The sequence below is a fragment of the Gekko japonicus genome, unplaced genomic scaffold (genome assembly GCF_001447785.1).
Source record: "Gekko japonicus isolate JY-2015 unplaced genomic scaffold, Gekko_japonicus_V1.1 scaffold393, whole genome shotgun sequence".
In the NCBI taxonomy this organism is placed as follows: Eukaryota; Metazoa; Chordata; class Lepidosauria; order Squamata; family Gekkonidae; genus Gekko; species Gekko japonicus.
This window is the reverse complement of record NW_015177017.1, coordinates 653,239-667,642: the sequence shown is the minus strand read 5'-3', so window position 1 is coordinate 667,642 and position 14,404 is coordinate 653,239. Positions and strand designations below refer to the sequence as shown.

Below are 14,404 nucleotides of genomic sequence, written 5' to 3'. Positions count from 1 at the left end.
TTCTTTCTTTCTTTCTTTCTTTCTTTCTTTCTTTCTTTCTTTCTTTCTTTCTTTCTTTCTTTCTTTCTTTCTTTCTTTCTTTCTTTCTTTCTTTTTCTTCGTGTTGTCAGATCACTTCCAATTTGGCAACCCTGTGAATTAAAGGCCTCCAAAAGCATCCTGTTAACAGCTTTGCTCAGGTCTTGCAAACTGGTTTCCATTAGAGTCAGTGCATCTCATGTTGGGTCTTCCTCTTTTCCTGCTGCCTTCAGCTTTTCCTCGCATTTGTGTCTTTTCCAGGGACTCTTGTCTTTTCATAATGTGACCAAAGTACGATAGCCTCCGTTGAGTCATTTGGGGAGAGTTCAGGCTTGATTTGATCTAGAATCGGTTCTTTAGGGATTTATCTTCAGTCTAACAGCTAATGGATTGTTCCACTACATTGGCGGTGCTGCCACAACCTTGTGGTCCACTTGTGTTAAATTGTGGCTGGGTGTGCGGCAGTGTTCCCTCTCAGCTGAGTTAGTGTGGGCTCGCTCACAGTTTTTCAGCCTCCTGCTCACATATTTTTGTCTTCACACAGGAAAGATGGCTCCGGAGCAAACTAATTTATTCAGGAGCCAAATCGCTGGCTCACCACTTTAATGCCAGTAGTAGCTCACAAAGTAGAATTTTTGCTCACAAGACTCCACAGCTTAGAGGGAGCATTGGTGTGCACATGTGTATCTTTGCATAGGGTTCTGGGGGGAAAAGTTAACAGATGTTTCCCCCAGTTTGGCTAACTTCCTTCTATGTCCTCACCCAGGTCAACAGCAACGAACTTACGAACGGCGTGATTAATGCTGCCTTCATGCTTCTCTTCAAAGATGCCATTAGACTCTTTGCAGCATATAATGAAGGGATTATTAACCTGCTGGGTAAGTATTTCCTCTGTCACATCTCTTCCTCCTTGGTAAAGCGAGATGGTAGTCTTAAACTCGGGCTTCCTGCAATGCAGTTTTGAAAGGGGACTTCTTAAATCTCCCACTTCTCTTCACCTATAAACAGAAACAGGCAGCTGGCCTGAGGCCAAAGTGGGCTCATTGTTTGGATATGAAAAAAGACGACTTTGTTCCTTGAGCTATAATCTTCTTCCTGTCCAGCGACCATGTAGCCAAACTGCAACGCTGGCCAATCTTCTCTGCATTTTATTTAGGGAAGGTGTCTGTTTTGTCACTAAGGAAGTTCAGACTTCAGCGTTTCACTGTCTTTGGGGATGTGGTCACCAAGTGATTGAGGCTTGTGGGTTGGAGTCTCCCTTTTAGTCTCGAAGGGCTTCCCAAACCTCCAGAGGCGTGTGGGCGTAGGCGAGGCGTGGCTTGTCGCTGTGGCCCATTCTCCACCCCAAATATCACGAGTAAAAGGTTGGCACCATTCTCAGTCTCTGACAGAAATTTGCTGACAGAGATAAAGTCCACCTGCTAAATTCTGCATTACACTCACATTTGGAGTTGCCAACCCTCAGTTGGCACCTGGAGATCTCCCTCCGTTACCCTTGATCTCCAGGCAACGTAGACTAGCTCCCCTGGAGAAATGGTGGCTTTGGCAGGGTGGACTCTTATGGCATTATATTCCATTGAGGGTTCCTCCACCCTCCCCAGGCTCCACCCCCAAAATCTCCAGGTATTTCCCAACCCAGAGCTGGCCACTCTATTCACATGTTACCTGCAGAGAAGCTAGTCAGTAAAAAGAGGGGCACCCCCGCCTACTACTTCTTGGAGTATCAGTAGACAGTGATCTAAATCAAGCAAGTTAGAGTCTCCTGGACAGTGTTCCCTCTAATTCCTTTTCCCCACTGAGTGGAGCAGTCCACATCCTGAGCAGAAATATAACTGATGTAATCTTAAAATGAGCAATGGGCTGTGCAAGACCCTGCGCGCCTCCAGGTTGCTGCTGAGCGGGACTTCCTGTCTTTATGAGCAGCCGCTCACACGCGCAGCTTAGAGGGAACACTGCGTCCTGGGCGTTGTTCCCTCTAAGCTGAATTAGTGTGAGCTAGCTCACAGTTTTTTAGCCTCCGGCTCACGTTTTTGTCTCAGCTCAGGAAGGGATGGCTCTAGAGCAAACTTAATTTCTGCGGTAGCCAAATCACTCTCTCCCCACTTTAATGCCAGGAGCTCGCGAAGTGGAATTTTTGCTCACACGACTCCACAGCTTAGAAGAGAGCACTGCTCCTGGGTAGTTCATATTAGAGGGAGCGTTGGTAGAGACCATAGTCCCTAATAATTTATCTAACTAACTTTGTGAATCATTTTGTACAGGGGAGCCCTGTTGTCTGCATAAAAAGAAGCCCTCTTGAATAACTCAGTTTTGCTTGGTTTGTGGAAAGCCAGGAGAACGGGAGCCTCCTTTCTGTTGAGTTCGGGGGGGGGGGGAGTGTCTTACAAGGAAAACAGCAGGAAAGTTGACTCAGCCAAGTGTACGTGACCCCACTGTGGGTCCTGTTCTCCACGGGCTGATGACCGCTGGTCGCCACCACGAAACTTAAATACAACTTTCGCTGAAATGCGATTTCATCTTGCCATCGAAATCCTAGGAAAAAACGATTCAACCGTTAACTTAATTTCATCTCTCAACTCCGTCATCAGCCCCGTCATCGTGATTCTTTAATTTGCAGTTGTTCTCTGTGCTCGATATGCGCAGCCAACGAGAAAACATATCGAGCCTGAGCGCTTACTACAGCAAAGAGTGCTTGCGAAGGTTATCTGCTTGCTTCCTGGCAAACATCCTTGAACTCCCGGACACCTGAATACTTTAACTAACGCGTGCTGTAAACAGGAAATAATCTTGACCCCCGCATTCACTTCTCTTGTTTTGTAGAAAAATACTTTGACATGAAGAAGAACCAGTGCAAAGAAGGCCTTGACATATACAAGAAGTTCCTGACTCGAATGACGAGAATTTCAGAATTCCTCAAAGTCGCAGAGGTATAAAATTGATGATCTGGAAAGGACGGTCATCCCTCAGGACAAGCGGAGGTGGTTGGTGTGGCCTTAACTTGGAGAATGAAAAAGATGATAGTGATAGAGCCAGTTTGGTGTGGTGGTTAAGACCGCGGACTCTTATCTGGGAGAGCCAGGTTTGATTCCCCACTCCTCTGCATGCAGCTGCTGGTGTGACCTTGGGTCAGTCACAAGTTCTCTCAGAGCTGTTCTCTCAAGGGCAGTTCTCTCAGAGCTTGCTCAGCCCCTACCTACCTCACTGGGTATCTGTTGTGGGGAGCGGAAAGGAAAGGAGATTGTAAGCTCGTCTGAGACTCCGAGAGAAGGCAGGGTATAAATCCAGTCTCTTCTTTTCCTCATCTTCTTACGTTCCTTGAGCTACTGAGATTTACATTCAGGTCTAAGGGCTCATTCACACTGCTTGCTCAAGTGGCTGTGGTTATCAGCATGGAGACAGGTCATGTGAATGGCTCACACAAGACTGCTGCGTGCCAATGATAAGGATTCATTTAAATGATAAGCCGGGAAGTACGTGATGTAAACGAATCCTCGGCAGCCTCTAAATTCTGATGCATCAATGCACACCTAAGTACTGAGTCAACCCTGTGCGTTGTGCTGTGCAACTGCAAAACTGTGCCGCGGTTCCATGCTTTGAAATTTTACCTTTCTGTCAAAATTGGAACTGTAACCACCCTCGCAGAGCGTGTGCGCATAGCCATGTTTTTAAATGTGTTATGCCACCCTGGTCTAACTCTCCCGCCCCATATTATCTGGTAGAGCTCTGTTAGTTGATAATCTGTTAGTGCTTCCTAACTATCTTTAACACTTTGGCGTCTGGATGCTGAAGGCACTGAAATGGGGAGGGTAGGAAAGGGTCTAAATCTTCAATCCCTTGCGTCCCCCCCTTGATCCCTTGTGTTTGCCTCCCTCGTGCTTCTCAGGCGAGAGGCTGGTGTTGAATGACTGCTAAGCTTGGGTCTTCTGACACTCTGTCTCCCAAATACTGGGAAGAAGGGATGCTATGGCTGGAGGAGAGAATATCAAAAGCCTGCCCCTGGGCTTTCTTCTCTTGCATCTGGAGACCAAGCCCTACGAGGAAAGGCTTGAGAGACTTGGGAACGTTCAGTCTGGAGAAGAGGAGATTGAGGGGGCTTCCTCTTAGCCATTTTCTTTATTGTTATACTTTAGCATGGAGCCTGCATTGTATGAACCTTCTCAGTGTATAACCTCCTTGATATTGCCTTTGGTGTGCTTTCTTCATCATGTCTTTAACCGAACACAATTGAGGCCTTCGTCTTACCAAAATCTGTTTGTTGTTGCAGCAAGTGGGGATAGACAGAGGAGACATACCAGATCTTTCTCAGGTGGGTAGTTTTTGCATTTGTCATGCATGCGTGTGTTTCCAGGCTCTTGTCATTGGAAGACCTTGGTGTTAAGAACATAAGAAGATCCCAGCTGGATCAGACCAATGTTCCATCTAGTCCAGCATCCTGTCTCACACAGTGGCCAGCCAGTTCCTCTGAATGGCCAACATCAGGGCATAGAGGATGAGGCCTTCCCCTGATGTTGCCTCCTGGCTCTGGGATTCAGAGGTTTAGTGCATTTGAATGTGGAGGTTCCCCTTAGTCACCATGGCTAGTAGCCATTGATAGACTTATCCTCCATGAATCTATCTAATGCCATTTTAAAGCTGTTTATTCCTGTAGCCATCACAACATCCTTGGGCAGCAAATTCCACATTTTAGCCACTCTGTGTAAAGTAGCATTTCCTTTAGGCCGTTCTGAGCCTACTGCCCATCAGTTTCATTGGATGCCCTCAAGTTCTGGTATTTTGGGAGAGGGACGAAAAATTCTCTGTTCAACACTAATGGGTTGTCATCACTAGTGGGTGTCTGCTGTGCTTTTAAGCGGGGCTGGGGCACCCTCATCCACCCATCCCCAAACCTCCGGCCCAGTTATTTGCAGCTGATGTTGTCTCACAGTTAATGATGCTCGGCGACAAACTTTGGGAAAGGCTTCTACTTCAAAGCAGCAGGTTTCCATCTAAGTTAAGTTCTGGAGGCAAATACCCTCTGTATAGTATTTGCACACCAATGACCTCTGGCAAGCTAACTGCTCTCCGGGTGTGCGTATGCACCATCAATTCATACCCAACTTAACGGTGACCCTGTAGGGTTTTCAAGGGTAAGAGACGTTCAGAGGTGGTTTGCCCATTGCCTATCACTGTGTCACGACCAGTGTTCCCTTTAAGCTGAGTTACTGTGAGCTAGCTCACAGTTTGTTAGCCTCCAGCTCACACATTTTTGTCCTAGCTCGGGAAGGATAGCTGCAGAGCAAACTAATTTATGCAGTAGCTAAATCTCTCGCTCACAACCTTAATGCCAGTAGCTCACAAAGTAGGATTTTTGCTCACAAGACTCCACAGCTCAAGAGGGAACATTGGTCACGACCCTGGTATTCCCTGGAGGTCTCCCATCCAAGTACTAACCAGGGGCTGACCCTGCTTGGCTTCTGAGATCTGACAAGATCGGGCTAGCCCGGGCTATCCAAGTAATGGGTTCCTGCTCTCCGTAGATGAGCGCAAATCACCCATCTGGGCTCTCCCCGGCCCACTTTGATAGCGCGTTAGCATGTTTATCTGTTTGTTTTCGAGTTAATCCCTTGGAATGTAGAAGAACCGCTCATGATGTTATGTGGGCTTTTCACTTGGCCCTTCCTCTTAATTCTTGCAGGGCTTCTTGAATTGCCGGTCTGTTGAAACAGATGCACTACCTGCCAACCACGCTTAATATCGTAATACACTTCTGGATAAGGAGCAGTTATGAGTTGGCTTGTGTTCAGCTGCTTGTTGTTGAATTCTCTTAACCATGCTACGAAGCTGGTGCCCGGGGACACTGGGTGTTTTCTGGCCCTTACGTTCTGAAGCATTATTCTTTGCTTTGCAGGCACCGAGCAGCCTTCTGGATGCTTTGGAACAGCACCTGGCCTCCTTGGAAGGAAAAAAGATCAAAGATTCCACTGCTGCAAGCAGGTACGTCGTCGTCCTTGGCAAGTGAACATTCTGTAATGCATCTGAAGATTCCTGAAGTATGGTTTGTTTTGATCTTAATGTGGGAACTTCAGACAGTGGAACCAGTGCGTACATTCTGCAGAATTAAGCAAAAGCAGTCGTCCCCCTCCCTCCGACTGTACTATTTTGGGCTGCAAATGAGGAATGCATACTTGAAAGCTCCCATACAGTGGCATGCCGTAGCCTAAAAGGGATGCAGTCGGGGCGAAAAAGTGTACATTCGGCAATATCGGAAGCTTGCTGCTGATCAAATGGGGTAGCAGTAGCTGCTACCATGTGGAGAGTTGGTTGTGATGACTGAGTGGGAAACGGTGCACTTACTACTTCTGTACCAAAGCGCAGGGTTGTCAGGGAGCAGCAGTCAACTTCGTGTCTCAGGTGACAGTTTCCCCACTAGGATGCAGTTGCCTTTTGATGAAGCGTCAAGCTCTGTGTAGTACTTGTCACACAGAACTGCGACAATATTGACTAGAGCAGCGGTGCTTGAAATCTTTGTTAAAAGCTTTTGCCGGTAAAGCACAGGGGAATTATTTGCCAACAAGGAAAGCGTCATGGAATGCTTCATACAGTTGCTCTGTTGCCGTAGATGAGTTAAAGCAATTCTCTATTGCCTCTTTACTTTGGAAAGCTCTGGTACACATGAAGCTACCCTTTTCTGAATCAGACCCTTGGTCAATCAAATTTGGTATTGTCTACTCAGACTGGCAGCGGCTCTCCAGGGTCTCGGGCAGAGGTCTTTCCCATCACGCAGCGCCAGATCCTTTAACTGGAGATGCCAGGGATTGGACTTGGGACCTTCTGCATGCCAAGCAGATGCTCTGGCACTGAGCCATGGCCAATGTTCCCTCTAAGCTGAGTTGGTGTGAGCTAGCTCACAGTTTTTTAGCCTCCAGCTCACAGATTTTTGCCTTCGCTCAGGAAGGATGGCCCCAGAGCAAACTGATTTATGCAATAGCCAGATTGCTCGCGCACAACTTTAATGCCAGTAGTTCACAAAGTAGAAGTTTGGCTCACAGGACTCCACAGCTTAGAGGGAACATTGGCCATGGCCCCTCCCTTATTGTACTTTCTAACTGTGAATGACCTGGCCCCCTCTATGGATAAAGGAAGCAACGCAACGGGGCTATCCCACCAGTATAAGGGAGATTTTCTGCATTCCCGGAGGAATCCCCAGGCATGCAGGATAGTGTGGGATACACATGCTCTGCCTTAATACTGCATCAAACCCTTGGTCCATCAAAGTCAGTATTGTCTACTCAGACTGGCCGAGGCCCTGCAGAGTCTCGGGCGGAAGTTTTTCACATCACCCTGAGCCGGTTAAGGGGAGGGCGGGATATAAATCCAAATAAATAAATACTACCAGATCCTTTAACTGGAGATGCCGGGGATTGAACTTGGGATCTTCTGCTCACCAAGCCGATGCTCTGCCACTGAGCTACAAGCTAAACTCCCAAAGGGCTGGGGAAGCCCAAAGAAGGGGCAGAAACAGGGCTTCACCTGTGCACGGCCATCGGGTCTCGGGAGTTTGTGAGCAGAGCAGAAGTGCAAGGCCAGAGACTATGCGAGTTGTTGAGCTGAAGGGAAAGCCGGCTGGATCATCACGTTTCTGCCCTTTTAGCTTTGGGAAGCCGGTCATTGAGATTCTCTCACCAGCCCTCAGCACTTCCGCTCCCCTAGGAATTCGCCGTCGTGTCAGGCCGCCGAGAGTCAAAGCACACAATGGAAAAGCATCACAGAGTCGTTCTAGATGAGGAAGTCACTCTGCCCGGTTGCCCTGCAGCACTAGGCAGACTCCTTTGCACTTCTGTCAAGGTCTCACCCCTCGCAAGGCCATACACCTTTGCTTTTGAAACGGTGCATTGTGTCTTGAAAATAGCCAACGGGCAGGGGCTATGCATGTTGGCTTGGCTATGCAGGCCGCTGTTGCGGGCGCCGTTGGCTGTGCCTCCCTACCAAGTCCTACAAAAGCTCAGCAGAAAGGGCAGGGTGAACCCCACCCGTCCTCTTGAGTTCTCTGGACTGCAGAGTGACTGGAGGAGGAGGGGAAAGCTGTTTCCCCTGTCTCAAGGTGGTTGGAAGCAGCTCAGGTGGCGTCTAACTGCCTCGCGCCTTCTTCCTCTGAGAGATCTGTGTTTCTTGGGAAGAACAGGTTTTCTTCGCAGGGGCACTACTTCCCCAGGGGTGTGGTGGAAAAGACCAGGTATCATTGGCAGCCCAGAGAATGTGAACGGGGCTTGCCTATACGGCTTGTTCCTGTAAAGTGGAAGAGTCTCACGTTACGGGTACTTAAGAGTTCAGCAGTACCGAACTGCAGCTGACTAATTTTTCCAGATGACCGGTGTAAGCTTGGGCTGTCCCATCGCTACCTTTCGTTTGACCGTGTTTGCTCAGCAAATATTTGTCCCTTTCTGCACCCTTGGACTGTCAGTCATGGGGGTCACAAACTCCCGGCTCTGCAGTTTTCTTACCGCGCTGAGCACTTCCTAGTTTCCGGGAGGATGTAGCTGCTTATCAAGAGTAAAGAATTGCAGAGCGATGCAGGTGAAGGGGTCTGTGTGTATGTGTGTGTTTGGGGGGGGGGGTTGTGTACTTTCCTAATGTTGCCTTTAGTTTGTTTGCCGTAAAAATGGGGAGCAATGCAGTCAAAAATTGAAGCCGAGGAAACACCAGCTCCAGGCTTTGGGGCTTATGAATCCAATTTAAACAAGAGCATTGAGTAAAGTTGGCCGTGTGGCTGTAAGAAAGCCTGGAAAGGTCACTGACAGTCCTTTAACCGCCTTCAATCACTCTGAAGTCCAGGGAGTTGCACTCTGCCTGTAGTAACTTGGTTTAAAAATCGTTCCGGCGGGTCATGCTCTTGTGCACATAATTTCAGCTCTGAGCACAGAGAGTCAAAGCAAGTGTTGCTGTGGTGGATGTCTCCAGTTGTATTCCAAACAATGAAATAGCTCACCCACTTTTTGCCAGTATGGAAGTGAAGCTCTCCCCCAACCCCACCCCAGGCTTTGAAAAAGATCTTCTCTATCAGAAAACCGTCTTACTTAAAATCACCTTTAGGGGTTGAGCAGGGTAGTTCAATTGCATTGTCCTTTTCTAAAGGCACTGGAAGTTTTGCTGCTTAGGCTGTGCCCACAAAGGTCCAAAAAACCCTCCCAAAACCTACTTGTGTGTTCCTCGGAGTTAGAAATTAAAAGAAAGCCAAAGCCCCGTTGTGAGTGTCTTTTCCTATCGTGTCGTGTACGTAACTGCCAGGTTTCCTGCTGTCAACTTTTCCTAGGGCCACCACCCTTTCCAACGCCGTCTCTTCCCTTGCAAGCACCGGCCTGTCACTCACCAAAGTAGACGAAAGGGAAAAACAAGCCGCGTTAGAAGAAGAGCAGGCGCGTTTAAAAGCCTTAAAGGTGGGTATCTTTTCAGGGCAATGCAGATGTGCTCTGTTAATGGATGAGCCCTGGGTTTGAAGTTGAAAAGTGGGGCACGAATCAGCAAACCCCAGTTGGCCTCGGGTGGGTTGTGCTCATTCGCTTTTTAAAATAATCTGCAATTAATCCATGGAGGACTCTGCGGTAAGCCCTCTTTCTTGCCCAAGGGATGAGTGTGTGAAATAGGGGGGGGGGGGGGGCTGTGTTGGGAAATACTTGGAGATTTTGGGGGTGGAGCCTGAGGAGGGCGGGGTTTGAGGAGCAAAGGGACTTCAGTGAGCTGTGATGCCATAGAATCCACCTTCCACAGTGGTCATTTTCTCCAGGTGAACTCACCTCTGTCACCTTGATCAGTTGTAACAGCTGGAGTTCTTCAGCCACCAGCTGGAGACTGGCAACCCGAGCAGGGAGTCGTTCCAACTTCCAATGACTTTTTCTGCAAAGACGGGGGTGTCTTCTAAACTGGGTAGAAATCTTGACCTGTCGTTCCCCCTTGAAGCTACAGGAGTGGCTGCCACTTCTTGCACACCGCTTGCATAAGTCGAAGGAATTAGTTACATGCGAGTGTTCCTAGCCTGTGTTCAGATGTTACAAGCAAAGCAAAGTTTGTGATGATCTGAAGCCTCGTTATCGGAGTCTGTGCGCCTTCCTTCCTCTCCTCACGTGTGGAGCTTTGATGGAAGATTTCCGTGGTTTGGGACCTTTTTTTAAAAAAAAATCTAACTCAACTTTGTTGTGATCCATGGCTTCAGTCCTTGCTTACTGAGACGGAAACATGCCCCAGTTTAAGGTGCCCAAGTTTGGCATTGCAATACGTTATGGAGTTAAAACAAAGAGCTTCTGCACCAGGAAATAGTAATTCTGTGTATCGGGGAGGACTCGAGCACGTGGGCCCGAGGATTTCACGTTGGTTTATGCTGAAAATCGCATGCCGTTCAAGAAGTTTGAATTCAGCCCTGGTTTGTAGGCACGCAACCTGGAGTGTTCATAGTGATGGAAAGTTAAGGTTACACTGTTCCTGTAGGTCTGTGCAAAGCGGCAGGTTTGTCTCAGGACTGAATAGGATTTGTATCCTAAGAGCAAGGAGAGCGATTCCTATACTGCTTGTAGCCAGCCGGTTTGGTGTAGTGGTTAAGTGCGCGGACTCTAATCTGGGAGAACTGGGTTTGATTCCCCACTCCTTCGCTTGCACCTGGCTGGATGACCTTGGGCAAGCCAAAGCTCTTATAACAGCTGTTCTCGAAAAAAGAGCAGTTTCTGTCAAGTGCTCTCTCATAAGAACATAAGAGACGCCAATGTTGGATCAGGCCAAAGGCCCATCCAGTCCAACACTCTGTGTCACACAGTGGCCAAAAACACCAGGTGCCATCAGGAGGTCCAGCAGTGGGGCCAGGACATTAGAAGCCCTCCCACTGTTGCCCCCTCCCCCAAGCGCCAAGAATACAGAGCATCCCTTGCCCCAGAGTCCCTATCTATACCTTGTGGTTAATAGCCACTGATGGACCTTTGCTCCATATGTTTATCTAATTCCCTCTTGAAGCCGTCCATGCTTGTAGCTGCCACCACCTCCTGCGGCAGTGAATTCCATGTGTTAATCACTCGTTGGGTGAAGAAGTACTTCCTTTTGTCCGTTCTAACCCGACCGCTCAGCAATTTCATGGAGTGCCCACGAGTTCTTGTATTGTGAGAAAGCCCCACCTGCCCCACAGGGTGTCTGTCGTGGGGAGGGGAAGGGAAAGGAGTTTGTAAGCCGCTCTGAGACACCTTTGGGTAGTGAAGGGCGGGGTATAAATCCCATCTCTTCCTCTTCTCCCTAATTCTGCTTATTGTCCTTGCTGTTGCTTGGGCAGAAGAAGGGGATGCTGGTGAAAAATGAAGAGGAGAGCTGAACCTGCGGGCGGTCTGACTCCTCCAGCTTGGCTGTCTCCCAACGTTCCTCTGAACTGCGGTCGAATAGTAGGAAGGATCAATAAAGATCTCTTCTTGTTCTTGACACCTGGCAGGCTAAGATCAGTGTCCTTGGTGATTCAATCACAGGTTCAAGGAAAGACAAGGGTAGAAAAGACTGGTACTTGCCACCCCCAGAGAAGCTCATGGTAGAGTGAAATAGGATGGAAGGACGCCCTAGTTCTCTAGTTTTTGACATGACTTAGCTGCCGTTGCGGAGGGCGGACCGCTTTTACCGAAGATCGTTTCAGAGGGTAGCTGTGTCGGTCTGTGGTAGAAGAGCTAGGTTCGAGTCCGGTAGCATCTTAGAGACCCACAAAGATTTTGGGGGTGTAAGCTTCCAAGGGTCGAAGCTCCCTTTGTCAGATGCATCTAGGAATGGAGAGCTCGCTTTTAACGAAGCTCCCTTTTTCTTTCAAGCGATTCTCCTTCAGAGTGACGGTGCCCACAGATATTTGGCAAGCCGCCGGTTTATCCTCCCGAAGCTGCACCTTGTTTTAACCCAGCACTTGTTTGTGCTGAAGTCTCTCGTGACATTGCCGGCTGAAGACTTTGCTCTACTTGAGAGCCAATTTGGTGCAGTGGTTAGGAGCGCGGACTCCAATCTGGGTGAACCGGGTTTGATTCCCCATTCCTCCACGTGCAGCTGCTGATGTGACCTTGGGTCAGTTACAAGTTCTCTCAGAGGTGTTCTCTCAGAGCTCTGTGAGGCCCCGCCTACCTCACAGGGTGTCTCTTGTGGATAGAGAAAGGGAAGGAGATTGTAAGCCGCTCTGAGACTCCGAGTGAAGGGTGGGGAATAAATCCAGTTTCTTCTTCTTCTGCTGCTGCTGCTTAACCTCAGCAGTCGTGTAAGCAGTCCTTGGTTCTGGGTTTCTGATGCCAGCTCTGTTTCATGCCAACAGGAACAGCGTCTAAAAGAACTTGCAAAGAAACCTCATACCTCCTTAACAACCGCCTCCTCCCCGGTGTCCAATGCAGCCGGAAGCATCATGACCACACCAGCCGTCGACATTTTCTCCACACCTAGCTCTTCAAACAGGTATGTCTTTGTGATCCGCCGCTAATTGGCAAGGGTTGGTTCTAGCCGGAGGGCATCTTAAAGATGCAACGGCCCCGTAAAGGGTTTTTTTAATTGTGTGTTTCTTTGGCTTCGATGTAAGCTGGAAATGTTCTCCCTAACGCGTGAGTCTTGAGCCATGCGCAAGGAAGACACAAATGCAGAAGACTGTGTTATGCAGCAACAGCTCATGGCTTATTGGAGAAGATTTAAGAACATAAGAGGAACTGCGGTGGCTCAAGTGGTTAAGACGCTGAACTGCAGGCTGTGGAAGGTTGGTAGTTCAGCAGTTCGAGACCCGAGTTGCCGCATGACGGAGTGAGCTCCCGTCGCTAGTTCCAGCTCCTGCCAACCTAGCAGTTCGAAAGCAAGAAATTGCACATAGATAAATAGGTACCACTTCAGTGGGAAGGTAACAGCGTTCCGTGCGCCTCGGTGTTTAGTCATGCCGGCCACATGACCACGGAAACGTCTTTGGACAGCGCTGGCTCTTCGGAGATGAGCACCGCAACCCTACAGTTGGATTCGACTGGCTTTCGAGCAAGGGAACCTTTACCTTTACTTTTTAAGAACATAAGAACATAAGAGAAGCCAATGTCGTATCAGGCCAATGGCCCATCCAGTCCAGCACTCTGTGTCACACAGTGGCTGGAAATACCAGGTGCCATCAGGCGGTCCAGCAGGGGGGCCATCGCTGGGAGTCTGTGACATGTAAATGCTACTGGCCACGAGAGGAGCAAGGTTTAGGACACTCATCCACATGGGCATTCATGTAATATTCCAGACTTCTTAGTGCAGGGATTCACAATGTGGTGCTCTTGGATGCCACGGCACCTACTGGCGCCTTTTCAGGTACCTGCAGAGTGTTTTAGGACCGGGGGGGCCAGGTGGGCTTTTGCCCCGCAAGGCTTCTTATTGGCCCTTGCAAATTTGATTGGTTGTGTAGATTTTTTTTTAAAAATGTGACTGGCTCCGCCTCCTGCAGCAGCCGTTTTGTTATGCCCACCATGCTGTGTCCAATGCTCCCCCTAAGTTGTGGAGTCCTGTGAGCAAAAATTCTACTTTCTGAGCTACTGGCCTTAAAGTTGTGAGCGAGCGATTTGGCTGCTGCATAAATCAGTTTGCTCTGGAGCCACATCCTTCCTGATCTAAGACAAAAATGTGTCAACTGGAGGCTAAAAAACCGTGAGCTGGCTCACACTAACTCGGCTTAGAGGGGACACTGGCTGTGGGTCAGCGTCCCAGATGTACCTGCAGGCTCAAAAAAGGTTGGGGATCTCTGCCTTAATGCTTCTCTAGAAGATCTGGATTTGTTACTCAGCATAGCCTGGTATCTAGAGCTGGCTTTATTCACTTGTGACCCTGCCTTATGTAGAATCTGCATCGTGGCTACCTCTAGCTCACCGCTGTCTGCTCTGACTGGCAGAAGTTCTCCAGAGTCTTGGGAACGGAGCAGCTTTACCCAGGAATTGTTACCTGAGATGCTTTAAACAGCGATGTCAGGGAACGACCTGGGGGCCTGCTTCTTTCCACCCCTGAGCCCTCCCCTTGACTTACAATGAAAGTGTTGGTGGTGCACAGCTGGTAAATGGATCCTGCAGAAAGACTGGGAAGCTGGGGGGCTTTCTTACTTCCTAAGGCCGGTACCGGTCATACCAGCCAGGTTAATGACAATCATGGCTCCCTGGTAACTGGGAGCAAGAGGCGCCTGCCTGCCTGCCATTTCAGGTGCTTGATAAAGTAGCATGAATGAACTAGCTTACATTAGCCAGCCAGACAGCTGGTACTGCTTTCTAGGGCGTTCGAAGCTGCTTGATCAACCTAAAGGTACAATTTACAAGCAGTATTAAATTTTGGAGAGATTTTCTCTTTGAGGAAGTGGATAAAAGGCCCATCTGTGCTTGAAAATTTTTGAAATGGTGCCCATTGGGGGGGGGGGGGGGGC

General features: G+C 48.8%; 1 protein-coding gene across 7 annotated transcripts in view; it reads left to right on the top strand.

Annotated features, from left to right (window-relative positions):
- Window positions 1-14,404, top strand: part of PICALM (phosphatidylinositol binding clathrin assembly protein) — a 103,516-nt gene that overhangs the window by 54,138 nt on the left and 34,974 nt on the right. For all 7 annotated transcript variants that reach the window (XM_015427739.1, XM_015427738.1, XM_015427736.1 and 4 more), the window contains exons 6-11: window positions 785-896; window positions 2,839-2,945; window positions 4,283-4,324; window positions 5,906-5,991; window positions 9,308-9,431; window positions 12,305-12,441. In XM_015427739.1, coding sequence (XP_015283225.1) covers window positions 785-896; window positions 2,839-2,945; window positions 4,283-4,324; window positions 5,906-5,991; window positions 9,308-9,431; window positions 12,305-12,441 — 608 coding nt within the window. The remainder of the gene's footprint in view (window positions 1-784; window positions 897-2,838; window positions 2,946-4,282; window positions 4,325-5,905; window positions 5,992-9,307; window positions 9,432-12,304; window positions 12,442-14,404) is intronic.